Consider the following 27,607-nt stretch of genomic DNA (forward strand, 5'->3'; position numbering starts at 1 on the left):
GCAGTTCTTTGAAATCTGACAGTTTTCCACATTTTAAAGAATTGATTCTCTGTGTGTAGCAAAAAGAGGGAAAGCATTTTGTTTAAAAAGATGTTCCTAAGAGGGAGCAAAATGGGAGTTGCATTCATCTACAGGGACAACTCCACAGTTACAAGAGCAGGAAGGATATGGTTAGAGGAGTAGGGGCCTCTTCTACTCAGCTGGAAAGATTTGACTCGTGTCTCTGACAGGAACTGTGCAAGAAGAAGTAACCAGCCATGGTTTTTCCTCCCCCCATGTACTTCTTCTCAAGTCTCTCTCCCATGTGTGGGTCATTAAGGAAGCCCTTGTTTTGGTTTGCTCCTAATATTTTCTTTGTAGCTACCGAGTGTGTCACTCAGTGCAATCCCCAAAGAAAAGCAAGAACGATACAGGCTAGATAGTTAGCTATCATGTCTCCACTGGCATCTTAAGCCGGGGTTTGGGCGCTGTTGATTTAGAGACAGTTTAGAATGCTGCCTTTTGCATGGGAACACAGAACAAAGCCTGGCGTTGATAAAGTACACCCAGTCTTTGGGTTTTAGAGAATTTCTGATTTGTGAACTGTGATCAAACAGTTACAGAACCTATGCCAACTGAAGTGAGGCCTTCGTATTCCCTCACTACCTCTCCCTTCCCAACTCCTCCAGTTTATAAAGGTCGTGGCAGGATTTTGTGCAGTGGTTAGTTGCAAAGTCAGTAAGAATGGCGTAATCTACCCTTGCTGAGTATTGGCAAGGTCAGTGATAGAGTATTTGACTTGTTCATGCACATTGAAAATCAGCCCAGCTGGAGAAACGTATGCTCTGCATACTGCAAGATAATAAAAATAAAATAAAATTCAGTAGCCACAGTGTACATAGGGCTAGAGGGAGTCTGCCTGCCTTTGAGAGATTCTTACTTGTAAGGACTCTTGCTTTCTGCTGACTTTCTTTTCTGTTTGTTAAGGTAGCACAAACACCAATTCATACAGAGCACATTCCCAGAAGGTCAGCTTCAGCCAGCAGAGATCCCTCTGTCATGTGATACCTCTCCTGTGACAGCAAGTTTGTCCAATTTCTGTTGCATCCAAAGTTTTCTATAAGCCAGTATTTTCACTGAATGTTGTTAAAATGGGAGTTGAATTACATCGGTCATATGACTTTCCCTTTTGCTTTATGTAACTGTAGAAAATCATAAACACAGATTAAACCCTGAAGAATATTTGAGTTCTGATATATGCCTTTTTGTTGTGGTTTAAGCTTGGTAGGTAGCTAAAACACTCAGCTAAAACAGGCTGAAACATTCATGAAAAACTGTCTGCCACTACGTTTTTAACACCAACAGATTCGCATGATTATTCTTCAGCTAAAGGATACAGATGGGCAAGTAAAAAGTAAATGAAATCGCTGAGGTATTGAAATCAGAACCTGTATGAAAACAAAATTCTCTTCTGTCTATATTTAAAGTGTGGGGTTTTTACAGGTGTGGTTTTGAAGCAAATAGGCTTAAAATAGACCTTGTTGAGACTCTTAACGATGAGATTGGCAGAAATTTCCAATTAGCTGCAGTTAACCAGAATTTAACTTTGTGGGAACATACTAGTTGGAACACATCTTGTTTTTATTATTGTTGCTATTGTCAGGAAGGTTTCTTGGATTTAGGATGAAGTTTTAGTAAAACCTGGAAAAAGCTGGTTATTTAGGGATTTTAAGCACCCATTATGGTCCTCCATGTTCCATTTTTTGTGCTTTTCCAAGGCTGAGGAATTGAACTTGAATCTGCTATATCCAATTCATAACCTGAATATGAAGGATAATAGGAGGAGGAATTCAGATATTTTGGGTCTTTCTAAATGCCTGTCTTTTTGCAACGAGGTGAAGTTATGAAGCCCACAGTTCTTTTAGAAAGAAACTGTTTCTGAAAACTTCAAGCATGAATTATTTGCATGTTGTTCCTAAAGGCTTTGTGCTATGTAAAGTAGCATATATATTTAAGGTAGTATGTCTCACAGATTTGTTTATGAATTTGGAGAGTTTTGTTAATATTTTTCTGTGTATTGTTTGTTAAAAATATTTTGGTTCTATGGAAAATGACATATGAAACAGTGTCTTCTGTGGATGACATTGTATAAGAGGGACAGGGATTTATTCACGCTAGCAGCAGAACAGAGTGAAAAATGGGTCTTCTGTGTACACACCAGCATGCTGTTTGGGTTAGTATGTGCAGAAAACGTGGAATTTTTCCTTGTCCTACACTGTTTTGCACTACCTTAGTTAACTAGTCTGGGCGAGGTGGGGACGGAAGAGCTCTGTAAATTAAGCCATCTTAGTTTGGAAGCGGTTTAAATAAAAAATATAAAACCACTGTGCAATTTACAGCTAGCAAGGTGATCAGTGAAGACATCCACAATTTTGTTTGCAACTGTTGCTTTTGGTGATGGAGCAAGTGTAAATGGACTCAATTAGACAAGGTAACTTTTGCAAAACAGCCTGCATTTGCAGCAGAGAGGGGAAGGGATGTGGCCAGGGTGCTCATGCTCCTTCCTATCTCTAGAAAGTTACGTTTCAGAGCCTCTCTAAGGTACTTAAAATAGCTATTCCAGTTCAATATTGTTGGATTTTCCTCCTTGTGGACAGAAGAGGAGATTGCATGGCAGTTTGATTATCCAGAGAGCCCTCTATCAAATCTCCTATTCAACTGCTGTGCAGGAGACTGCATTCCAGTTAGGGCTCAGAATAAACCCAGGCCAGTGGTTGATTGCCAGTGACCCCCGGAGTAACAGCTACTTGCTTGTGTCGACCAGTCTCTGATGTGTTGCATGTCTTTGCTTCCATATTAGCTCCTGAGTTAGCTTCCTGTATTAATGACCTGACCTCTTAAAAATCCCAAGCTTTCTTCCTGTAGGTGGGTTGGGTTTATGGTGTTTGTGCAGCTACTGTTTACTGCAGAATCATGCATCATTTTCATAACTTAATAAGCCACTAGTATTCTTCAGAGAAACGTTCAAACTTTGGGGTTTCAGGGAGTTACCAGGGACGTTTTAGGATATGAATATAGAGTATAAACTGACTGCAGCTTGATTTAATGACTTCTCCTTGGCTGAGCTATAGTAATTGATCACATGATCAGTTATTGTGCACTTAATGTGTATTTAGTGTGCTCTACACCCACATTAGAAGAAGAGGCACTACTTCAATCCCACTTCCCAGTGTCCTTGGAAGACCATTATAAATGGTAGTACACGAGCATGAAATAATTACAGCTGCACTGTAAAAACTGAAGGTAGGTCCTGAACTCCAGACATTGTTACTGATGTTGCTGATCACCTGGGGACATGATTCTATTTAGAAATGTTAGAAGCCCTAATAAAATCCAACAGGAAAGTGTACAAGACTTGGTGTTTTCCCACTCTTACGACTTACCGAGTCTTTAGTCCTTAGAGCTCTGAGAACAATCTTCATCCCCATCCTCATTTTATTTTCTCCTTCCCATACATACTTCAGTTACTGTTTCTTTGTGCCAGTGTATTATGCTGTTTTAGAATAATCAGTGTTATACACTGAGTTAAGACACAATAAAGCAAATAACTTAAAACTAAGTCGCTGAAGTTTTTAGATACTTAATTGCAATTAGGTGAGCTCTTGGGCATGGGGCTACTTTTTACTAAGTTGGGGTCTTTTGACTGGTGTCCTGGATTTGATTCCTCTAGTGAACTGTCACTCTTGGTTAAAGTAGGGATAGCAAGGTGTACGGCACAGCGGCATTGTAATTTATTTAAAACCTTTAGTGAATGTGAACTACACTAGTAGCTTTAAAGAGGTACTTAGACTCATACAGAAAACTCCAATCTGCTGGATTTATTACAACTATATTAGGTTGCTGTATGTCACAGCTTTTATAAAAGATTGATCCAGGAGTGTTTTCTGCAGTGTCTGTCCATCTTTAGTCAAGTACTTTCAGTCGAAGTACAGAAGGAAAACATACTGAATTGGATTTGAATAAATTGAGGAAGCCTTTGTCCCCAGGCAAAAGCAGTTTGAACTGGTGTAAATTTTACAAATAATTCTTTTATTCCAGTAACCTGCTCTGAAGTGACTCTGAAGTTTACTAGATTCCACACAACTTAATCTATAACTGGATGTGCTATTTGTTGACTCACTTGTTCAGCTGGAAGTAAGTAGGAGATTTCTTCATAGTTACCCAGCTGGTGGCAGCGTATGTAAGGTCTTTGACGAAGCATTTCTGAATGGTGACTGTTCTGGTGTTGTACACACTGCTTATTTGCCACACAAAGCCATAGATGAGCCTGAGATTCATGTGGGGCAGACTTTGCGTTTGGTGCACACAAAGGAACGCTTTGCTGATTCTGTTTATTCTGCTTGGGCTCAGGAACTAGGAAAATGACTGAAAATCAATGGCTTTAAATCCCCATTGTTAGTTTTAGTCCTGTGACCCTCAGGCAGTGACTAAAACCCTATCTATCCTTTTTTAAGTAAAAGATGGTGGCTTAGGGGGGACCCTCACAGTTACAGTTAATATTCAGAAGCAGCTGTACTGCTGGTTGGAACAGTGCTCTGCTCTTTCTTCCTGTGACAGGTCCCAAGCCTTGCTGTCCTGTAAGGAAGGTTTCACTGTACTTGCCCTGCCTGCTTGTCTGGTTCTTGTCCTCTGCAGTACAATGCCTCCGTGTTTGTTGCTCCTGTTGCTTCCAGTGTTTTTTTCCGAGCATACCCAATGGGTGCCGCATTTCCTGTGGAAGCATTAGACTGTAACTTTATGAAACTGGGCTATGTGGTAGATCTGGCTTGGACTGTAGCACTGAAGGAAACTGCTGCTGCATGAGTATAATGCAATCTTGTGTGACCCAAGTAAGAAGTGAGGTTCCAGGCTGCAAAGGGTAATGAGCAGCACTCATTAAACATATTGTTTTTCACCCCAATTTCAGGCTTGTATGTTGTGGCCTTCTTTTTAGGACTCTGTGAGTTATGCGTTGATTCACCTTGTTCTCCAGCTGTAAAGCTGCCAGTAGCTTGGTCATGGCCACTTGAGGGTTTAAAGTTTGCTTTTCCAAATGTTAGAGATGGGAAGACAGCTGATTGTAGATAACCTGGGAAAGCTTCTCTGCTGTAGCTGGAATTACTGGTAAGTGTTCCAAAGCAAGACCATCCTCAGTTTCGCTTGTCTCATGCTAGGGGTGAACATGGTGCTTGGACACTTCTCAGCCCTGCCAGAGAAGGTGGGTGACCTACAGTCCGTTCTTCATTTCCCTTCTTTTAGTTAGTTCTTTGCCTTTCAAACATTAGGATTTTACTCAAGGGTTTGGGGTTTTTTTTCACCTTTTCTGCAACAATACTATGGTGTTACAGCCTGTACAGTGATTACTGACTCTCAGTTGGGGATAACTTTGTTTGTGTCTGTGTTCTTAGAGGCAAGAAGTTGTTTACATTTTGGTCTTCATTGTATTGATTTATTTATTTGTATCTGTATTTTAAGTTTGAAGCTTCCTGTGTGATCTTAAATATTTTCATGTTCAAGGAGCAGAACCAGCACTTGTGTCAACGTGCATGTACTCATGGTAACAGAACAGCTTTGCAGAGGTGGCTGAAAAACAAGGGAAGATGAGGAGAAAAGAGATGAAACTTTCTTCTTTCCCAGTCAGCTAAAAGCCAGCTGTTAAGCAAGGATAGTGTGTGATCCCATATGTGAAATATGTTTTTATCTATGGGAAAAATAATATGTATTGCAGTTCTGGCAGGAACATGTTTCTCAAATACTCCTACCTGTTAAAATATGTAAATAGTTCCACTGTAAATCTCACTACTACTGTAACTCATGTAGAGAGAAGAAGGCCTTTTATATGAGACAGTATTACTATTTTTTCTGTGCCCTTTTTTTTTTTTGTTCTCTTTAACTAGAGGGAGAGCTTCCACTGACTGGAAGTGGAACCACTGTTTGGCTTAGTAAAAGTAAACATGAGCTGACTCTCAAATAATTTTCTCTGCAGGAATTCAGGTTAAGTCTTAATTGTTTCTCTGGCTCATCATTAACTGTGTCTGACTTGTTCCTGCGCATGTGACAGGTCTGAGAGTAGCCAAGTAGCTTTCATCAGCTAATAGTTACCTATTACGAGATCTAGATCAGGAATGCCACAAAGACAAGTGAAAAGTCTTCTTACTAATATGGTATTGCTTCTTTCTAATACAAGACTCATTTTCAGGTGGAAAAAGTGATATTCTTCTCTTTTGCATGTGAGACGGCAGTTGCTTGGAGAAAATGCATTTTGCTTGCATGGCGTCGTGCACCCTGCTTCCTGCGCTGCTCAGATCCCAAGGGGGACTTGCCTTCTGTGGTGACTCATTGCCAGCCCACAGCTGTTGAGGTGCTGCTCCTGGAGGGTTGCAGTATGAGCCCTGAAAGAGCTGTTGATCTTCATTATATGCAGACATCTACCCTGATCTTCAGTGTAGAAGTGGCTGCAGGAGTTAGCTGCCTCTGATGGAGGCTGTTGCCACATCCTGGTGACTTTGGTGAAGAATGCCTGCGTGCATACAGTGTCTGCCCTTCTGCAGCTCCTGAGCAAAGTCCAGCAGCTAGCTGTATGTACCCAAGGAACCTGAGCTGAAGTGTCAGACTTTGCACTGAAATGGATTAAAATCGTACACAAGATCCAGTCAGGCTCTGTTACAGGATTGGTAATGCCCAGAAAGACAGGAGGGACCCCTGGTAGTCATATTACTCCTGTCTTTCAGAGCTCCTTGGGAGGTTGGAAGAATCGGGAAGTGGGGAAAGGAAAACCATAAAGGGTGAGGTAACCTAGGAACCTGTCAAAACTGTGCTCTGATCTTTGGTCCCTGACTGTTACCAGTATGTTTACAGGTAACAGGACTAGGTGAATTGGGCCTAAGCCTTTGGCTCACCGGGATACTTGAGCATTACTGATGGATTGAGAGGCACCAAAGCAGCTGCCAGGTGCTTTGATGTGCAAGCAATTGCAGGTTTCCAGCAGTTTTGCTCTCCTTCTTCAGTGCTGAGACCCTCTCCCTGCTTATTTCCCAAATTGGGGCAGTGGAAGGAGCCAGCAGAGATATTTCTACAGTCTAACCTTCAGGAGGAGAGGCTAAGGCTACCCTGCTTTTCCCTCGAGGAAAGGAAGGGATACTGACTTTTATCTAAGAAGTTTTGAAGCCAGTTCTTGCTTTGAATCAAATTCTGTAAGATCTCGGTGTGTGCATGTGAGGGAACAAGACACTTTACCTCTGTGATCCAGGTGGTAATGTCTAAAGCTTTTTTTAAAGTTTGTTTTTATCAGTAAAGTTGTACGAGTTCATCAGTCTGGACAAATGTCTGGTGTTTAGGTGGTTTTGTGATTATATGTGTAATATTATATCAAATGTTTGAATGAGTAGTAGCTACAGTAAGAAATCTGTAAAAAAACAAACAAACAAAAAAACACCAACCCAAAACCAAACAAACACACCCCCCCTAAAACCCAAGCCAAACAAAAAAAATTATAAGACTATATAAGAAATACATTTTTTAGCTTGTATACCCTCTAGCATGTTTATATTAATATGAAGGAGTACAGAGGATGGATTTCCTTAACTCATCAACCTGCAGGTATGTACTGTAAATCAAGATTTCAGGAAGGTCACCTTCTCTGCTTCCTGTGTCATACTGGTCCTACCAGCTTGCTTTTGGCTTTTTTTGAAGACAGCTTCAGGAGTGCTGCTGAAGACTGTTGGCCACAATTTACTTCTACTGCTCTGCCTTTTTTCTGTTTGCGTACTTGAATAAGCAATGTTTTACTTTTCAATGCAGTATACTTCATACCATCAAAAAATTGAAAAGAGAAATGCTATTTTTTTCTGAATAATACCTTTATTGTGAAAGGTTAAGGTGAAAAATGCTAAATTACAGGAAGCCCAGAAAAATCGGTGTCAGTTCAGTCCTTGTTTTTTTTCTTTATTTTATTTTTTCCTCTTGGGGTTTGAGAGCCTGTTAGCACTTTGTTATTTTGATGCATACTTACAGACTTCTCAGTAAAATGTGTTTCAATTTTGTGCTGAATTCTTGAATCCCAAGACCTGAACTGGGATGAACTTCCCTCTGCCTGGAATTGTATAGCTGACCAGCTACATGGTGCTGGCTTTTAATTCACCCTCGGTTACCTACTTGTGCTCAATTTTGGAAGTAGGATAAATATCTAATTAACCTGGAATGCAAATATTTTAAGTATAGGCTTTGTTTCAGAGAATTTTTCAAGTGCGAGCCTTTATTTAAAACACAACACTGTTACTTTCTTTATTTGCAGTTAAATAATGCATCTCTAGGTGGCGGTAGGACACACCGGTACTTTTTCCGTCTGCAAAACAGCTGTTAACAGAGTGCTTGCAGTTTGTTTTGGGTTTTTTTAATTCTCCCTGTAAAAGTACATACAGAATAACTGAGCACCTTGGCTCATGAATCAGAAGGGAGAGTGTCTTGGAACAAATAAAGCATAATTTGTGTTCAGTTGTGTAGATATTAAAACTTCACACTGTTGAAGAGAATACCAGCCAGTTACCTTTTTGTTTGTTTGTTGTAAAACAATGCATTATACTGAACATAAAAAGAAGGCTTAATTACCCAAACTCGGTATGTATCAATATGTGTGACCAGCTCCAGCTGCCGAGGAGCAACACGGAGGAGCTCCCAGCCCCGGCAGGTAGGAGATTCCCCACCGGGCAGGGAAGGGCTGGCACTGGGCGGCAGGTGGCAGCTGTAGACAAAATTGAAAAATGTTCACTTATGTTTTGCTGCTTCTCAGCTCAATTAAAATACAAGCTGCATGAAACCCATCTTACAGTGCTGTTTCCCTCAGTAATTCTTTTAGTAGCTTATGTCCACTCAATTCCCCCAAAGACTTCTGTCTTGACATATTTGATTTTTACCTCATGCAAAACTTAGATACTAACTTTCCCCTTTTTTTGATATCTTCATTACCTGGGTGCACACAGAAGGAATTGACTATAGCAGTCATTGACATCATGATGTTATGTAAAGCAGTGTAGAAAAACCAAAGTCATCTAATTCACTGGATACTTGTTATGAAACAAAGATTAGAATTAATATTATTGCTAAAAATGTTCTAAGGAATTCCAGTTTTATCTAACTGCTGCTTAACATAACTCACAGGTAACTTTCTTCTTGTAACTGAAGTTCTGTCTGTTACAAATCTCTTCCATGGTATATGGAAAAATACTCTTTTTTTTATGGTTTTCTTCATTACTTAGAGATGCCTTTTATTGCAATTTTAACTGTATTTAGGAAAAAAAAGATAGTGTGCTAGTAAAGTGAGGATCCCACATACTATCATACTGTCATATTTTCTACTGACTGTGTGGTACGCCAGTCTGCCTGGGGACAGCCACAGAAATACAGGGAAGACAAGTCTACTCCTAGCTGAGGTCAAGCAAAATAACTTATTTTCCATATGTATTTTTTCATTTTAGAAGATGTGAGGGTGTTAAGTTGAGATAAAGCACGCCGAGGATATTAGTCTTGCAGTGTGATACACTGCATATCCTTGAAGTGACTGTCCATTTTTCTCCTTGCTTTCTCATGTGACAGTAAAATATACTTAAGCTGAAAATAAGGCTTAGATGATGTGTCACCTTCTATGGTGACTAAAACTAATATATTTTATGAAATACACTTAAAAATCTCTGGTGGTTTGTATCGCACATTTAAACCTGGACACCTGACTATAATGTACTGTAAGCCTATGAATGCTTTGTTGCTGTCTCTTCATTAATGCACTGGTTCTGAAATATTTGTGTATGATAATGTCATGGTACTCATTCATATGGCTTTCCAAAATGACATGCATAATATATGATTAAACCAGAATAAGAATTGTACTGCTTATTTTAAAAATTAATCTTGAAAGGTCTGATTTGTACTTATTATAGTTAAACTATTAACGAATCTTTAAATTGCCTGTTTCTACCTAGGCACTTGAATACATTCCCATCCTTTATAAGAAACCCTGGGCTTTGTCATTGACTTGGTAAAAACCATTCATTAGTTGTTCTGGGACTTGTTAAGTGGAGTCTTCATAATAGCTTGAAAGAGTCTTGAGTATCGGTTTCTGTCAACTTCTATAGCTTTAGAATTGTCAAGCAAAAATGCATAAAATTAAGTGGGAATTGTCTGTGCCCCATTAAGATTTCTCTTCCTCTTCACAAACAGCTGCCGAAATACAAAGAATACTACATCAGCTTGGAACACCACAAGACACGCCTGAGTTGAGGCAACAGCTGTGAGTACTTCCCATGAAAACATTTAATTTCACTGTGTTGTAAACAATCTCCTGGTAAGTGATGAGGTGGTTTTTTTGTTAGGCAGAGTGCTTCACTGAGGTTCAACAAGGCCAAGTGCCGGATCCTGCACTTGGGCCACAACAACCCCATGCAACGCTACAGGCTTGGGGACGAGTGGCTGGAAAGCTGCCCTGCAGAAAAGGACCTGGGGGTGTTATTGACAGCCGGCTGAAGATGAGCCAGCAGTGTGCCCAGGTGGCCAAGAAGGCCAACGGCATCCTGGCCTGTATCAGAAATAGTGTGGCCAGCAGGAGCAGGGAAGTGATTGTACCCCCCTGTACTCAGTGCTGGTGAGGCCGCACCTCAAATACTGTGTTCAGTTTTGGGCCCCTCACTACAAGAAAGACACTGAGGTGCTGGAGCGTGTCCAGAGAAGGGCGACGAAGCTGGTGAGGGGTCTGGAGCACAAGTCTTATGAGGGGTGGCTGAGGGAACTGGGGCTGTTTAGCCTGGAGAAGAGGAGGCTGAGGGGAGACCTTATCGCTCTCTACAATTACCTGAAAGGGCGTTGCAGAGAGGTGGGTGTTGGTCTCTTCTCCCAAGTGACTAGTGACAGGACAAGAGGAAATGGCCTCAAGTTGCAACAGGGGAGTTTCAGGCTGGATATTATGAAAAATTTCTTTACTGAGAGAGTGGTGAAACACTGGAACAGGCTGCCCAGGGAAGTGGTGGAGTCACCATCCCTGGAGGTGTTCAAGGAATGTGTGGACGAGGTATTGTGGGACATGATTTAATGGGCGTGGTGGTATTAGTTGAAGATTGGGCTTGATGATCTTACAGGTCTTTTCCAACCTTAGTGATTCTGTGATCTCGCCAAGAAAGGTGAGTGTAGAGAAATGCTTGAAATTTAAATGTTGAGATGCCCTTTTTAAAATTAATCTTGGATAGTCTTTGTAAACTAGAGTCAGCTGGTTTGCCCATGTACGTTGCTTGCAGTGTCCATACATCTATAAAACCTATGCTATATGTCAGCAAAGGGAAAGGGGCAGGACCAGAAAGCAATGTCACTGTTTTAAAAACAAACACCGCCCCCTTCCACCCCAATCAGCTCTTCAAATCTGTTTGTATAAGTTTCACAAGGTAATGAGTGTATTGGGTTTTTTTGCGAGGTGTCATACTGGGGAAGAGAGGGGAATGTCTTTTTAGTGATGAAAGATACAGTTAGGGATGACATTATAGAATAAACATGTGTCAGAAGTACTGAAAAAGCAGAAGTGAAATAAAGCTCCAAGGCAGATGCTGTGCTATAGTTCAGTCACCTGAAGGTGGACCTTCATTAATATGCCAAGACAGTCAGCTGCTCTCTACTTTTCTGCACGGTCTCATGAACCGGTATGATTTTTTTCCATTAAACTCCTTTACCACATTAATCTCAGCATCATAAATGCACGTAAGCAATGTCTTGTGCTAACCCTGTGGATGATTAATGCCGCATAGTCGCCATTGAATATAAAGTGTGTATTGGACCAAAGACATCATGTTCATTTTGTTCAAACAGCCAAATTGCTTTATAATAGCCCAAGTTCAGGGCGCATAACATTAGCCATGTACAATCAACAGTAGATATCCTACTGGAGACTGAATAGGTGAAGATCAACATACACAGTTTATGCAATAACCAGACAGGATCTAGGCATAAATTCACAAGTAAACAGGATAGAAACTGTTGTGAAGGACACGTTCCAGTCCCTTTATGGAGGTAATATATATGGTAAGCCTCCTTGAGTTTTCGTCTGTCCCTTTTTCACATTTGGCCCTTCCTTTCATGTTGGTATGTGTCTGAACAGTTATTTGATTATTTTAAGTATTGATGTTGATTGTTTGCTAATAGCTTTCCAGATGAAACCTTTTTATATACACTGGGGAGGAGGATGCAAAAGCAGATAAAGAATTTGAGTTGCTCCAGGAAAAAATATGAAGATTGGTAAAGGAGTGTGTGATAATATCAGAAGCAAAGAGACAAAAAAACAAAAATAGCAATGCTGTTGAAGACAAGGCTTTTTTTTTTTAAGTACTGTTAAAGCTATTAGTAAATAATGATGTTTTCAGCTAAGTTTACAGCTATTGTATCATGGGAGAATATAGATCTCTTTGGATAAGCTTCCCAATAACTATCAGGAATTGACCTTTCATGGGCTGTGGTACTGGAATTATATTCAAGTCGCACAGAAAAAACTTGGTCTTTTCTACAGTTATTCTGAACTCATAAATGACCAGGTGTTTCCAACTATTGATAGCCTCAAAAGCACTATGGAAATCATGTTGAGATATTCATAATAACTAGAAACCTGTTGCTGCACATTAGGAAAATAGAAGAAACCTAAAAAAAAAAAAAGCGAGTAATGATGCTGTCACACTGAGGAACACACCTTCTTCATGATCTGTCCTGCTTGCAATCCATGGTGTCATGCTTTTACAGTGAATAACATAATAAAGATGGCTTTGTGCACTGTAGAGAAGCATTCAGTACTGCTGCTTTTCTAAGAATCAGTGAAATTCAAAGTAACCCAATGGTTTCTAATGAAACTTTGCATTTGTTTTAGGCAACAGAAGCAGCAATATACCAACCAGCTTGCCAAAGAAACTGACAAATACATTAAAGAGTTTGGATCTTTGCCTGCAACAAGTGAACAGGTATAAAACCAAAGAGCATGGGTTGTTTGATTATCATGTTGGCTCATGTAGACTATTTGAGTGACTTGAGTTCTGCGTGCCTATTTTTGTGCTCCTCACCAGGTTTTCAGAGCTCTGTTTCGTTCGTCAACAGGTTTGCACAACAGGGACACTTACAACCCAATAATACTTTGTTTCAGTCCAGACTTGTTCCAAAGTTGGTTTTATGTATCAGGAATGAGGCAGTTTGAGTGAAACAGTAGGAATCAAAGCAGTGCGCTGTGCCTGTGATTTCAGGTAGCTGGGCACTTTGTAATCCGTTGCAGTGATGCTAACTCTGCTTCCAGGGACAAGGAGTTGTGTACCAAAACCACTTGCAGGGCAGGTGGCCAGACCTGTTCACCCACTGTCTGAATAATTTGATTATGCATAGTAGGTCTGTTCTACATCACTCAGATCAGCATATACGCTATGTCTTGTCCACAGGCTTTTCCTTTCTTAAGAGGAGTGGACAGGAGCTGTTACTAAAACAACTTGTGCAGTCTTAAAACTGCTTCTTTCCCAGGTCTGTGTAAAATCTTGGCAGGAGGTAACATGTGAAGTGGCTGTTGTCATTAGCACACTCCTCCTGCCTGCCCTGCTATGGTTTCTTATCCTAGCGAAATCTGTCACTTAGATAAGGGAGGAGCAACAGGATCCCAGAAAATATGGATTGAGGTTATTGTCACTCAAACAACTTGCCTGGTCTGTGGCTGGTTACCAAGGAGCCTTTAGGAAAATGAATTGTCCTGAAATGCTGAATTCAAATGGCAGGCCATGATCCACATGTGCTCATCCTGTCAAGGTGTAAACTTCCAATAGAGGTGTTAAAATTTGGTCTTGGTTTATAACCTCTAGTTCAGCCAAAGTATGTTTGGGGTGTTTTTTATGGTTTCTCTGTTTCTTTATCTTGGAGCTGAAAAGTTGGTGGTGAGATGTTTTCCTGTTTAATTTTACTCCTTCTATCATCAGCATCTTCATCAAAGCTACCTCTCAATGAAATGCATAAATAACAGATTGATGAATGGCAAATTATAGCCTCTGAGAAATTTGGACAGAAGAGTTGATGTAATGTATATGTTTAGGGAAATACAGTGGAGGCTCCCCTGAGTGCCCAGTATTCCTCTTCCCTCCCCTACATCTTCCAAAAAAAAAAAGCCTGAAAGGTTAGAACAGATATTTTTGTACCAGTTCTTAAGCAGTTAAGGGGGAATGTGAACCCACTTCTGGATGCAGCTCAATATGTATTTTTAATATTTATGTAAAATACATGTGGAGTGCCCTGTCCCTGCCCATTTCTTTTTCTTCATCTTTCCCCTCCCATTCAGTCACCTGTGCATATTTTAGCATCCACAGTATCAAAGTATTTCACACTTAAACAATAGGTTTTAAAGCAACAGATAATAAGGAAGATAGAAGTTTTCTTATCCCTGCCCATTTCTCATTTCCAGCTGTTAAATGGAACTAAATGCACTGGTTTCCTCTTTAAATGCTTTAAATTGTGGCAGAGTTATGTGATCCCAGAGGGAAGAAAGGTTTCTCCATGCAATTGCAAATAGTTTTGTAGACCGCCTTCCCTTACACCTATTTAGAAAAAAAGAATATATGCCTTAGCATTGAGCAGCCTGGAAATGGCAAAGCCTTGAAAAGCCTGAGCTCATTTGACGTGGTAAAACCTTTTCTCCTATAGCGTCAAAGAAAAATACAGAAAGACCGTCTTGTGGGGGAGTTCACTACAACACTAACAAATTTCCAAAGACTCCAAAGACAAGCTGCTGAGAAAGAAAAAGACTTTGTAGCCAGAGTAAGAGCCAGCTCAAGGGTATCTGTAAGTATTGGAAAATGTGTCATTATACTCTGTTTACAATGGTGTTGGTGGTGTTTGGTGTCAAACTTGCCTCTGTAATGCGACTTACAAAAGCTCCTATCTGACTGCAAATGCTGCAGAACGTGTGCTGTATGATTCTAAGTATATGATTATAAGCTTTCTTTGCTCACTTTTATGCATAGCTGAATTAAGCAGTTCATTTTATAGTAAAGGCTGAATTAAGTTGTAATAACCTCCTCCCCTCCCTGCCCTGAGAACTGTTACATTTTCCTTGCCTTTTTCACACAAAGGCATGAACTGCCCCTGGGTTCATGCCATAATCTTGCAAAAGCAATTTTTAGTAGATTTTGAAATGCTTTTGCTGGACCTTGAGATATCAACAGATTTTTCCTACAGGGAAGAATCACATGCCAGATTTTTATGCAGCATTAAAGTGGAGAAGTGCTGAGGAGCTTGAGATGTTGAGCTTTTCCTTGTTAGCATATCAATTTTGCCTTTTCACTCTGTGTCAAATACATGTTGCTGTACTTGTAAATTTTAGCAGGCAGTTACTGAGCTGAATGGTTTTGCTTGTGTTTCAGCTTTATGCATGCATAAAGCAAAATCAGGATGAGAACATGTTAAATCATGTTTCAGTTTGAAGTTGACTTACTATAAACCTTCTAATACTGACTTGTTATAGAAATGCTGACAGTGCTCCTTCCAGGGCCATAACATTTTATTTATATGTTTAAACACTGATCATGTAGGGTGGTGCTCCTGAAGATAGCTACAAAGAAGGAACACTTGTCTCTTGGGACAGGTAGGCTGAATTTGTTAATAAGTCTTAACCTAGCTCAGAATAATAAATGTCCTGCAGGGAAGCCAGCAGCCAATTTTTTTTTATTTATTTTTTTTCTGATCAATTGCCTTTTTCTGGAGGGAGTTGGGATAGGTTGTTCAGTTAGACTTTCTTCCATAGGGCAAGTGTAAAGAAGAGGCTTTGGTGGGATAGGTGGGAGGAAAAAAGGAGCAGTTCACATCATCTCCCCCTTTTTAGCCCCATGCAGAGTAAGCAGAGTCCAACCTGTGAGTAGAGTAAAACTGTTAAGTTGTGATAAGGGCCCAATGTTTACTGGGATCTCCCATTGCTTTCATACTCTACAAGAACTGCTTCTCAGTCTCAGATTCTGTTTTGTTGGCTAGCTTGCTTTTGCCTCAGATGGATATAAACTCTGCAGTTCATAATTCAGAAGAAACTTTGCCCTGATTTCCAATCAGTTAGCTCAATGCTATGTGCAACGTTGCTACAGCAGCTTCCTATATTGAAGGTGTGACTGTTAGACCTTCCCTGTTAGCTAGATAGGCAAGGGTAAAAACATGCGGTTTGTAAACTGATAATGTAAAGTATGTGCTATGTATGTAACTCGTTTTATTATTCTGAGTTATTTCTTATCGTGCCTGTTTAATTCTGGGTGGGTTTTTTTGTTTGATAGTCAACCACAAGCACAAGTGCAAGATGAAGAAATTACAGAAGATGACCTCCGTCTTATTGAGGAGAGGGAATCTTCCATTAGGCAGCTTGAGGTAAGTACAAGTGGTTTTACAGCAGAATATGCTTTTAATGTTTCCAAAGAAAAAGCCTTTTATAGCGGCATGAACATTAATTGCAGACATTAATGTGGGTGTGGTTTTTTTCCTTCGAAACTACAAATATTGCCATTAGATGTGAAATGTGCATTAGAAATCTACTGTATGAAAACCATGTTTTGATACTGTGTTTAACTACAGTGGTTCAGTTATGGAATACGAGAGTGCTTGTGTGATTCCAAGAAAAAAATACATATTATTTTTTTCTAACATAGTGGCCATATTATATCACCTTTTTTAACAGTGACTATAAAGGAAGCAAAATTATACCTTTCCTCCCAGGTATTCCCAATGTATTGTTCAACATCTTCATTTTGTAAGTGGCTTTTTTGAACACTTCTGGAAATAGAGATACTCTGTTTCATTCAAACTTTTGTAATTAGGGGCTTGTCAGAAAGTTAAAAATATTTAAAAACAAGGTGTAAACTACACAAAAAGTTGTCACGTGTGATGAAATACTGACATCAAGAGACCTTGGTGAAGACAAAATGAATTTTTCCAGCCAGTCTGGAACCTTCATCTCTACCATCAACAAGAAGGATGTTGGAACTGGAGTTTGTCAGAACGTCTTGCTGATGCATGTGGCAAAATCCATTCTATGTATAAATTTTTCAATAACATCTCCCTTGCCACCCATGCGTTAACATACAGGGAATTGAACTAAACATGTGTCAGTCACTAGTTAAGAAGAGATCATATGCAGAGTGGTAACATGGCATCTATCACTTCATGATAACCAGATGGTAATAGGATAATGTAATATAGGTGCAATAGCCTGGCCATATTATAGAGGTCATTTCTGTAAACTGTACTGCTTAAGAAATTTGTGTGTGTTTAATTTAATAGGTGTACTAAAACTAATGCAAAATACTTTCTGCACATCTGGCTTAAATGGATAGCTTTTAATGAGTCTTTCCCTTCAGTTAAACTAATGTAAGTAAGTGTGTAGACAAGCCCTCAGCAATGAGAAATCCTGCTGTGATGTGATGTGGTGTACTTTGTGCACATACTCATCTTCAGTTAGTTTGATTATAATAAACTTGGTCTCTTAGTACCAAAAAAGCCTTCCAAATAAGCATATTAAGGTTTTTTAATCCTGTATTGTAAAGAGTCATGGATGCATACTTGAGAGGAGAAGGAGCAGAATTTGTATCTAAATATACAGAGATGCTAGAATATGTTATGTCAGTTAATGCAATGATTGTTTCCTTGCAGGCAGATATTATGGACATCAATGAAATTTTTAAAGATCTAGGAATGATGATTCATGAACAAGGTGATGTGATAGGTAAGTCCAATTCAAATATTCTCTGAAAAATTTTTATTCTGTTTCTCTGGACATCAGCAATGTAGAACTTCCTTTTGCTGGAAAAATTCTTCTAATGAGAATATCAATGCTAAAGCAAATCAGGTGCAATCTAATAATGGGTAGACTGGCTGAAGTGACTGGGAATACACTAAGAAAGTGTGTTTAAAATATAGTTCAAAACATGATGTAGTTCTAAATGTGTATAAAATGTCTTTAAAAGTAGTTTTTTGAACTGTTTGTACATACCATTGGAGTTCATGTGGGGAGTTTTACTGTATTGACTAGTGATATAAGCGTGCAGATTCAGCAAAGGTTGCTGCTTTGCCCTCCGTGCAAACAGGTTTATTCTTTTAATGAAATGTGATTGGAAAACCCATTTTCTGAGTCTGCTGCTAAGCCATGCTGTTGTCTGTGATGTCCAGCATACATTTGCAGGGCTTTTTCTGTCACCTTAGCCCATAATCTGTTCATATTTTTTTCAGGAAGAAAAAAAATAAATCTGTGTCAGTATGATAGAATACCAAACTAGTAGTGCCTGTTGGGGTTTTTTGTTGTGTCTCTTTCCTCTGATTCCATAGGCCTTAGGATGTTTGTAATCTGAGCAGAGGGTAGTCAGTAGCAAGTTGAAGGACAAGTAAAAGTTTAAAAAAAAAAAAAAAAAAAAAAAGTAAAAGTACTGAAAGTTTTTCTACCTGGTAGGTATCTAAGGTTCAGCCCTGCTTCTAGAGCAGGGGAGCTGTTACTGACATAAATTCAGCCACTCATTGCTGAAATGAACACAGGCATAAATATAGGATGGCTCAAACTTCCATAACACAAGGTGTAAAACTTCGAGTATTGATGAAGACACTAGCAGATGGGGGGGGCAGGTATTTCATATGCTCTCAAGTGTATTTCAGCATTCCAAACCTTTGGCTGGGTTATGACTAACCAAAATTTGAAATCTTTCATTTGAAAATAAAGACAGCATAGAAGCCAATGTGGAAAATGCAGATGTACATGTGCAGCAAGCAAACCAGCAACTGTCAAGAGCTGCAAACTACCAGGTAATGTCAATGCTGACTGCCAGTTGTGTGTAACTGTCCTTTCTCATAGTCCTGACTTCCACTTTCTTATGCAGCTCAGATTATGCTTATCAATTTCCTCAAGGCTTGGAGACTTACTTAAAGGTTTATGTTAGACTACGATGGTATTTCTATTTCACTATAAAACAAAAGTCAGTGACCTCTGAAGGCTTAGGGTTTCCTGTAAAATTAGCCAGGCTGTTTCATAGCACCTGGAGTTACATCTTTATTTAAAAAAAAACAAAAAACAAAACCCCCTCCTTTTACAGCTCAAGAAGTAAAAGGTTCCTATGAGAACAAGCCTTTAAAGATCACTGGAGGAGTAGCGAAGATACAGAGGGAAGTCTTCTGAAAATGCTGCCAGTTAGCACCAATTTTTGCTGTCTAAAATCTTCTCAAAGCTGTATATATCCAGCTTCTGTTAATTGCTACCCTGATGCTAAAAACATATTTCAAACTCTCAAACTTTTTAAAAAGCCTTTTAAATACCTTTAAGTGCCACTTCTTTATAACATTTTTGGAACTTATCAGAAGTAATCTTGTTAGTAATAAATGTTCTCTCTTAAGTCAGAGTTAGTCCTTAGATGTTTTGGGTTTTTTTTGTTTTTTTAATCCTCTTATGTGTGTTAGTAGTAGCCAGGACAGTAAATCAATGACAAAATGTCTGAAGGATTGCCTGCTGATTTCAGAAGTGGGGGATGAAAAGGGGTGGATGAATCCTTGAACTGTATTCTAGGTGGCACTAATGGGCACATCAAGTATGGTTGACGGCTCCTATTTTTCACACTGACAAAGTTCAGGAAAAAAAATAGTAGCAGCCAAAATTTTCTGTGGAAGGTGTTAGTTTTCTGGTTGAAATTTAAAATGAAAAACTTCGTGCTTTATCTTGAGGAGGAAAGGATGAATATCTTCTGATCTCAAAGGAAGGTTATTGAGACTTTTGACAAGCTTCTGTTCAGTGGGTCTTGCAGCAGAGACCGAACACTCGGCAGAGGTGGCCTGTGTTTGAAAAGATTGTGTAGTTTTCTTTGGATTTGAACTTTCCTTTGCTTGAAAACTCATCCTTGTTCCGAGATGCTGAAAGATCATTTCCACTTTCAGCAGACTTATTTTAATTTCAGCAGCTATTATATCTTTATGCCCTGACCTCCTCAAGGAAGTGTTAGAGGCCCAGGCATGCTGGCAGGGATGAGGCTGCACATGGTTGGTACTCTCACAACTCCTGTTTGTGGTTAGACGAGGTATGCACCATTCATCTGCCATTTAGGGTGCACTCACACAGCAGAGCTGTTTGGGCAAAGCCAGGCGCCTCTCCTTTCTTTCCTCTTTTGCCGCTGCTGCTTCAGCACTTGCAGAAATGATGATCAAGTGTATGAGGAAATAAGATCTCCACACCTTTAGTCCACTACCTTGCTTAAGTACTGTTACAGGGAAAATGTTTGACTTCAATGCAGTGTTGGCAAGAGGTGGTCTCCAGGATGAAAACAGAAGAGACTGGGAGTGTAAGGAGAGAACTGGCCACAGATTTTTAAAAAACAAAGGTACTCTAGCAAATGGATTGAGTTCTAGCAAGTAAAACGGTGAAATGAAGAAATCTTAGCCTGATGATGGGAGAAGTGGCAGCGAGATAGTAAAACTAGAAGAAAAGAATAGTTAAGAAACTTGGTAATCTGGGTGGTACTGGGCAGAGAATTGGCAGCTCCAATGAAGAACTGACACAGATGTAGTTCTTCAGGGGAGGAAAAAACCAAAAACACTTAGGCAGAAGAACCTCTGAAAACAGAGCTTCCTTCTGGAGCTGTTGCCTAGAATCCCAAGATTTGAGTGTTATTATCCCTTTCCTCTCAGCAAAAGCCTGTGAAACCCATTGGTAATTTCCTTTCCTGCTGTGAAGGAAACCTTCAGATTCCATATCATTCAGATGCAGGATGACAGACTGCTGCTAGTCTTGGGTGCTCTGGTATCTCAAGTTACGGACCTGTATGGGAGATGTGGAAGTTCTGGACATGCTCATATCTTACACTTTATTGTAGTGTCATCTATGTAACTGGGTCTCCAGTCAGGTCTCTTTTTTTTTTTAAGAGCAAGCTGTACCTAAGAAACATCACAGCTTTAAAATAACCCTGTGAATAGATGCAAAGTCAATCTTCCAGAAGTCTAAAATTGCAGTCCTTTGTCCCCTTCTGTATGTACATGAATAGTCTTCAAATATTTTTTTTTTCTAGCAGACCATTTCTACCTCCGCTACTGTGCAGACTGATTGTCCATTTTCCTTTGTATGCAGTCACCTGCTCTCTCATGTTTTCTTTCCCCCAGTGTTCTAATTACATCCGTTCATTACGTTACTGCATTCTCTTTCATTAGTTTATTATGTATGCCAGAAAATACCACTGAAATCATTCTGTTGAATAATATAGCCATAAAAGTAAGTCGTGGAAAAATTAGCTCTTTTTTTTTCTTGGACAACTTTATATGACTTGTTGTTAGTAAGGACACAGTTTAGTTAGATTGCACAAACAGTAGGACCATAAAAGCATTTGAGTAGTCTTCTGATGTGGTGGTGCAGTTTACAATCAACTGGGTTTTTTCTGTATTGGCAGCAAAGGTCCCGAAAGAAGATGTGCATCCTCATTATTATACTTGCTGTTGGAGTATTGCTTCTTGGAATCATCATATGGTTTTCTACAAAACCAAGCTCTGGAGAAAAAGTTGTCACTGGTATTTAAATTATGAAAGAAAATTCCTAGTCATGGTTTGCTCATTGTGAAGCTGAGTAAAATAACGGTTCTGTACTTCATCACACTTTTTTTTTTTTAATAAGACTTTATGTTTTAACTTGAGAAGTAACATTCTCAGTACTACTGTCAGTATAACTGCCTGCCCTCTTGGGTGTGAGTGCTGTCTTATCAGGAAAAAAAAAAAGTCAACATCATAAACTGTTGGGTTAACTTAAAAACCTCTTAGGGTTTATGGGGGCTAATCAAAATCCTGATAATTTGTTTTGAAGGGGTGGGTAATTATCTCTTGGGATATTGCTAAATATTGCTGCCAAAACAAACTCCTAAACTGTTGCTTGAGGCAACAAATTCACATCTCAGAATTTATTTTTAAGTTAGAGATGTCTTTCTATCTCTTTCCCTTCCATCCCACTCTCCTGCCCATTTGATATGGGTGGTTCAAAAATAAAATGCAGGTTGCTGAAGTTGGTGTGATCTCTCTTTTATAACTGAAGGCTTTGAATTAAGCCTTCAGTTTGCCTGAAATCTTTTAGATGCTTCATGTATCTCTGTATCTGGCATCGAGTATGGTCACGCCTGGAAGCCTCCTGCAAAGGTAGGTAGGGTGGATGATGTAATTATGTAGATTTTTTTTGTTTCAGTTCTTGTATTAAGAAATACTGTGTTTTATGTGCATACATCTGGTATCTTGGCATCTGAAGTGTGCATCAATGAGCTTGGCTAGATGAAAATAAGCTCTAGTCTGAATTTTTAGAATTTCTGGGAAGAATAGAAATTCCCAACTTCCTAACTGCACTTGAATGTCACTGTTCTGAAACTGCTGTGATTTGGTTTCCGTGAACAGATCCAAAGTTTTATGTGAGGTCTTTCATACAGCTGAAGAAAAGAAGATTACAAGTTCAATTCCAAGTTCAACAGTGGTATTTGAAATTAAGTTGAAATCGGTTGAACTGATTCAAACTGTTTAAGACGTTTGATGCTTATAGCCTTTAAAATGACCTTTTTCCTTTTGTGCCATTTTGTACTAATATATTAAAAACGTAACAACACTTTTTTGCCAATTAATCTATTTGCCTTTTTAATTGATCTTGGTGAACTAATCTGAAAAGCGTACAGATGAAAAAGTCACTTAATCTGTATTTTATAAAGTTCTTGTACACTAGACTGATCAAGAATGCACTGTTTACATGGTGAGCTATGAAATATTATTTGGGAACAATCTAACTGTAACCATAATGGACTTCAGAATTGTAACCGTGCAACCAAAATAAAGGTCTTTTTAAAGAGTATGTTTTTCTGGTAGTTCCTTTATTTCAGAATCCAGCTTTACAAGTACAGCTGTTGTCTTGAAACTTCTCTGAACAGCTCCAGAGTGCTGGCTAATCAGCCCAGAGGAACCTCTGCTCTTGTGCTGCACTTCACATTGTTAATGAAAACGGTCCTGGATTTTGCATTCCCACCTGTGTACGCCTGGTCTCAGGAGGAAAGGCTGCTGTGCTCTGTGTGGCTGCTGACAGTGGGTGCTGAGGGTAGACTGCTACTAGCTCTTATTCGGCATAGCATGAAACTTTTGAGGGATGGGAATCCATGGTGTGGGAAGGAGGCTTGTGCTGCTGTATTTGGATTCCCAAAAGCAATGGAGGAAAAATAAGTCCTGTGAAACTGCATGATTATGTTCTATGTAACGTGGAAAACATCTCTGAGATTGAAAGGGGAAATGAAATTTCCTGCAAGTTGCAGTATGGACTTTTGTGTGTTGAGATCCCAGCTACTGTGTTCCTGTGGCTGCCTTTGTGCTGTGAGTGAGGCTGGGACTCCATTACCATTACTTGTTAAATAACCATCAGATATCCTTTGGGCCACTACCAGCCACGCTAAGGCTGGCACTAGTAATGCTAATGCCTTTTTTTGTTTCCAGACTACACTAGTCTAAACTAGAAGAGCAGTCAGCATTTTGGCCAAGTAGCTTTCTCACCAGTGAACTGCCTAAAACTGACTTTGGAAGTTTACTGACCTTAATGTTTAACAAACTTTTTACACTATTGCAAACAGGCGCAGAGGAATGGCCTGATCCTACTTGCCCAGGAGATCCTTTTCTGTATTGCAATATGTAATACCTGCTTCTGTCAGTGACTGACTGATTCCACTGACATGCTTGGGATGGAAAAGCAGCACTTCTGCAGATGATCTTCAGCTCTGACTCCTGGCAGATCAAAAATTCTTGTCTATGTTTGATAATTGTCGTATTTCATGTGCATTGCAGTTTGTTTGTTTGTTTTTCTGCTAGGAGGGTTCTCTACTAAAAGGCTTATCAAGTTGAAGAATATTGCTCATTTTGGAATGAAATGGTGTATTTTATGATTGCCTATTTACCTTATAAAGGGATGAATACCTTCCTTACTTATCTTACCCAGCAATGACTGCAGAGCAGCTTAGCCAGTACAGAAAGCTTCATCCATCAGGAGCTGGTGAGAATCAAGCTGGGGCAACAATTTCAAGTGACTTAGAAATTCTGCGAGTTGCACAGCATCGCATGTCCCAAACCCCCACTGCAACTTGCTGCCTCTGTTCTTCTGTGTCTGATTTGCCTGCACGTCTTTATTTCCCACATTCAGTCAGCTCTTTTTAGACAGTCATGCACCTTATCTGTTCAACTGCTCTCCAGTGGTAGAGGTTTGGGCACTGTCAGGGAGAAGAGCGCTGCTGAAAGCAACAGAGCATGCATTGCTTGCTTTCTCATTCATGATCTCCTACTCACAAAAACTGCTGGAGGTGGGGGTCCATCCCCCACCTACTCTCAGACCAAAGATTTCTTCCTTTCTTGACCCCCTGGGGAGGGGGACAGTGGAGCCCTTTACCTCTGGAAGAGATGAAGGACCAGCTGTCAGAAGTCATGGGCAACCAGATGGTTCCAGCAGGCTGGGCTGCTGCTGCTGCTGACCTGGCCGTGAGGCAGAGGGTGGTGGGGAAGTCAGCACTGGAGTGTTTACACACGAGCTCCTGTGCCTGTTGGAGAGACCAAGCCTGCAAGGCCCTAATTGCTCATTAAGAATCTTGGTGCTATTAATTTTCAAACTTGATTAGGCAGAAACAAAGTGTTGGGGGGGTTTTGTGTTTAGAGTGTCCATGTTAGGGCGCATAAATACTCCTTTTTCATCTGCTCTTAATGGAGATCCTCTCCTCCTATCTTTTCCCTCCCCTGCACACATGCACGCCTAACTATAAAATGCAATTTCCAAGTATTTAAAGAAAGCTTTGATATCCATTAAGAACCCAGCAAACCATCTGGATGTAACATGTATGAGTCAATGTTTTTAGAACAAAGATTTTGGCTGTTCCAGATTATTCATCAATATCTGTCAGATTAGCAAGGCCAAAAAAATGCAATCAAAGCACCCTTCATTTTACTGAAGGAACCTGGTAAGAATAGTTCCTTTGTAGTTATCTTAACCACACACCAGGGGTGCTTCTCTGTTGTTTCTTGCTTTTTCAAAGAGCTGAAAATCACAGGGGTAGACAGCTTTTTAAAGGCGCCTTCCCCCCCCCCCGCCCCCCCCTTGGAAATTGTTCTTGATAATCAGCCGGGTATACAATATCCCCAGACTGACTTCATACCTCAGAGCCTTCTTAAGTCACCCACATGCACACTGTGTGCATATAGTCAGCAAATATGTTTGATGTCAGAGGAATGGGCTAGATTTTGGGCATCAAAAGTAGTTTGAAACCATGAAAAAAAAATTAGTCTTGGGAAGTAAGGGGTCAAAAGGGGGGGGAGATGATGACATAATCTGTTAGTAAAGTTTGAAAGATCAAATACCCTTGTAGTTGATCCCTTGCTTGGGATGTTTCAAGGACTATTTGTGTTGCTGGGTATCACGTTTGGAAGAAATTACTTGTTTTGCTTTTTTTTTTAGTTGAACCTATTTGATGCTTTCAGGAGCAGAAGGTTGGTGAGAGAGGAAAGGGCAGAGATCTTGCTGCTGGATATCAACATTTGATGAATTTCTGTTTCCTGTGATACCTATGGTGCAAAGTGGTGCTTAAGTGCTTACCATGCAGCTTTCCTTTTCAGTTTGCAATTAAATCCAAATCTCTCACCCAGAGCTGTTGTGGAGCAAGGAGTAATTATTCTCTGTTGATGTGCCCACCTGCAGAGCTATTTTAGATGCTACTGCAACATAGAGTTGCAAGAATAAATATCTGAAAGCGATCGACCTTCAGGCATCTTTGTCCTAGGTGTCTCCAGTGGTGCCCGTGAAGTTGCAGAAGGTTCTATAGCTTAAGCATGAAAATAATAAGGTATTTATTTCGTTCTTTGTGTGTCCTGAATGCATTCAGTGATAAAGGAAGCCAAGTGTTTGCATAACAGTAAGGAACTCTACAAACCCATAAATAATCAGAAAAAGTAAAAATGTTCCTTTTCAAAAGGCATGCTGTATTCCCTCAAGTAGAATATCATGAGAACACCAAACAATGTCTAATTTGCTATTTATACAATTGATTCTCTACTTTTCCCATTGGCTATTTTGAATGTGTAGGCTTCAATGTAGCTGCAATGATTCTTTTTGCTCCTATTCCAAATATCAGAAACTATTCCACATACCAGAAAGGTACATGGGGTAAGGGAATGCATCACATTTCTTGATATGTGCAAGAATATTCTGAAGAAGAAATACTCACTGTAAGTGTCTGCTCATTAATAGTCATCCCTCAGTCCACCACACAGCACTTTGCTGCTGCTGCTGAGAAAATAGATTTTTCTGATTTAAGACAAAAAATAACACAGATAAAAAGGCTTGTTAGCACCAGAAAATTAATCACATTGCAGCTTTGTTTCTATTAATCTATTTGAAAATATGTCTTGCAAAAAGTGGGGGGAAAAGTAAAAAAAAATTTTGGAGGTTGCTAGCAGTATTGTTCATCCCTGCTCCCCCCCCCAACCAAGTTCTTCAAAATTCATCCTGGACTGAGTTATGATCATGTTTTTCCTTTTTTTAATGTTTATGCAGAAAATGTTTGGTCTTTGGCAGTGCAGAATGAAGAGGTAATAAGGGTGGGAAGGAGCAGGCAAACTGCATAATTGGGGCAGTATAAATGATAACATACCTTCCCTCCTTTTCTCACAAAAGGAAAAGCTGCTGCAGCTATTGCTGTAACTACCAAGCTTGCAGCTTAGGAGGGAGGACTTGGCTATGCTCAAGACCCACAGCGAGTGCCTCAGCAATGGCTTCAGCTGCCCACTGGATGGACCTTCGTATAAAGGAGGAATGCAGGGACAAGGGGAGGATCTTTTTTGCTCCAATGGAGAACATCAGCCAGCAACTTGTGGAGAGGGTAGATAAATACAGTCCCTGCCATCTGTGTTTGCTTCCTCACACCCACCCTCGCATACACCTGGATGTTCTCTCTGCAGAGGGACCTGAAAACCCAAAATTGGGTTCCCAGAGCCCAGCACAAGGGAGGAATTAGACCTTTGTATCTCATGCTCTTCAAGAGCTTCTCAGCCACAGAGCGTCACTGAAATAGCGAGAAGCCTCATTGCCTGATAGACCGCTCCCTGAGAGCTCTTCTTCAACCAGACAAATATAATCTTGGAGACTAGCCACTGTGTTGTCAGGGAGAATTAGGCTGAAGCAGCTTGGAGGATTAGATATGCTTATTAAAAAGTAGATTTAAACTGTCTTTGTAAGATGACAAAAACAAGTTGAGGCTTTCTCATCCTGTGTCAGCCTTGGGTTTGATGTCTTCAGCAAATCATTATTTAAAATCATAAAAAGCGAACTTTAAATGGAGAAGGAAACTAGAGCATTTGTCCCTGATCTGCATTGTTTCTATTAGTTTATAAGCGTGTTTATAAATTCCCAAGCAGGGACTTGCAAACCTTGAAGCTCTAGGGGGAGAGGGGCTGTCTCTGCAGCAACGAGCCGCTGTCCTTCTTCCACTGCAGACCCACAGTGGCGTCCCTGGAAAAGGGCAGCCTGGCACCTGAGCGGCCAGACAAAGCATCACTACTTTTCAAGTCTTAA

At 40.0% G+C, this 27,607-nt stretch overlaps 1 protein-coding gene across 1 annotated transcript in view; it reads left to right on the top strand.

Moving 5' to 3' along the window:
- Positions 1 to 22,870, top strand: part of STX7 (syntaxin 7) — a 34,651-nt gene extending 11,781 nt beyond the window's left edge. The window contains exons 3-10 of the mRNA XM_059834745.1: positions 10,231 to 10,300; positions 12,905 to 12,995; positions 14,704 to 14,841; positions 15,591 to 15,643; positions 16,317 to 16,407; positions 17,686 to 17,758; positions 18,743 to 18,825; positions 21,444 to 22,870. Of these exons, the coding sequence (XP_059690728.1) occupies positions 10,231 to 10,300; positions 12,905 to 12,995; positions 14,704 to 14,841; positions 15,591 to 15,643; positions 16,317 to 16,407; positions 17,686 to 17,758; positions 18,743 to 18,825; positions 21,444 to 21,569 (725 nt within the window). The 3' untranslated portion in view covers positions 21,570 to 22,870. The remainder of the gene's footprint in view (positions 1 to 10,230; positions 10,301 to 12,904; positions 12,996 to 14,703; positions 14,842 to 15,590; positions 15,644 to 16,316; positions 16,408 to 17,685; positions 17,759 to 18,742; positions 18,826 to 21,443) is intronic.
- The last annotated feature ends 4,737 nt before the right edge of the window (positions 22,871 to 27,607 follow it).

This window comes from Gavia stellata, chromosome 2 (assembly GCF_030936135.1).
Source record: "Gavia stellata isolate bGavSte3 chromosome 2, bGavSte3.hap2, whole genome shotgun sequence".
Taxonomy (NCBI): domain Eukaryota; kingdom Metazoa; phylum Chordata; class Aves; order Gaviiformes; family Gaviidae; genus Gavia; species Gavia stellata.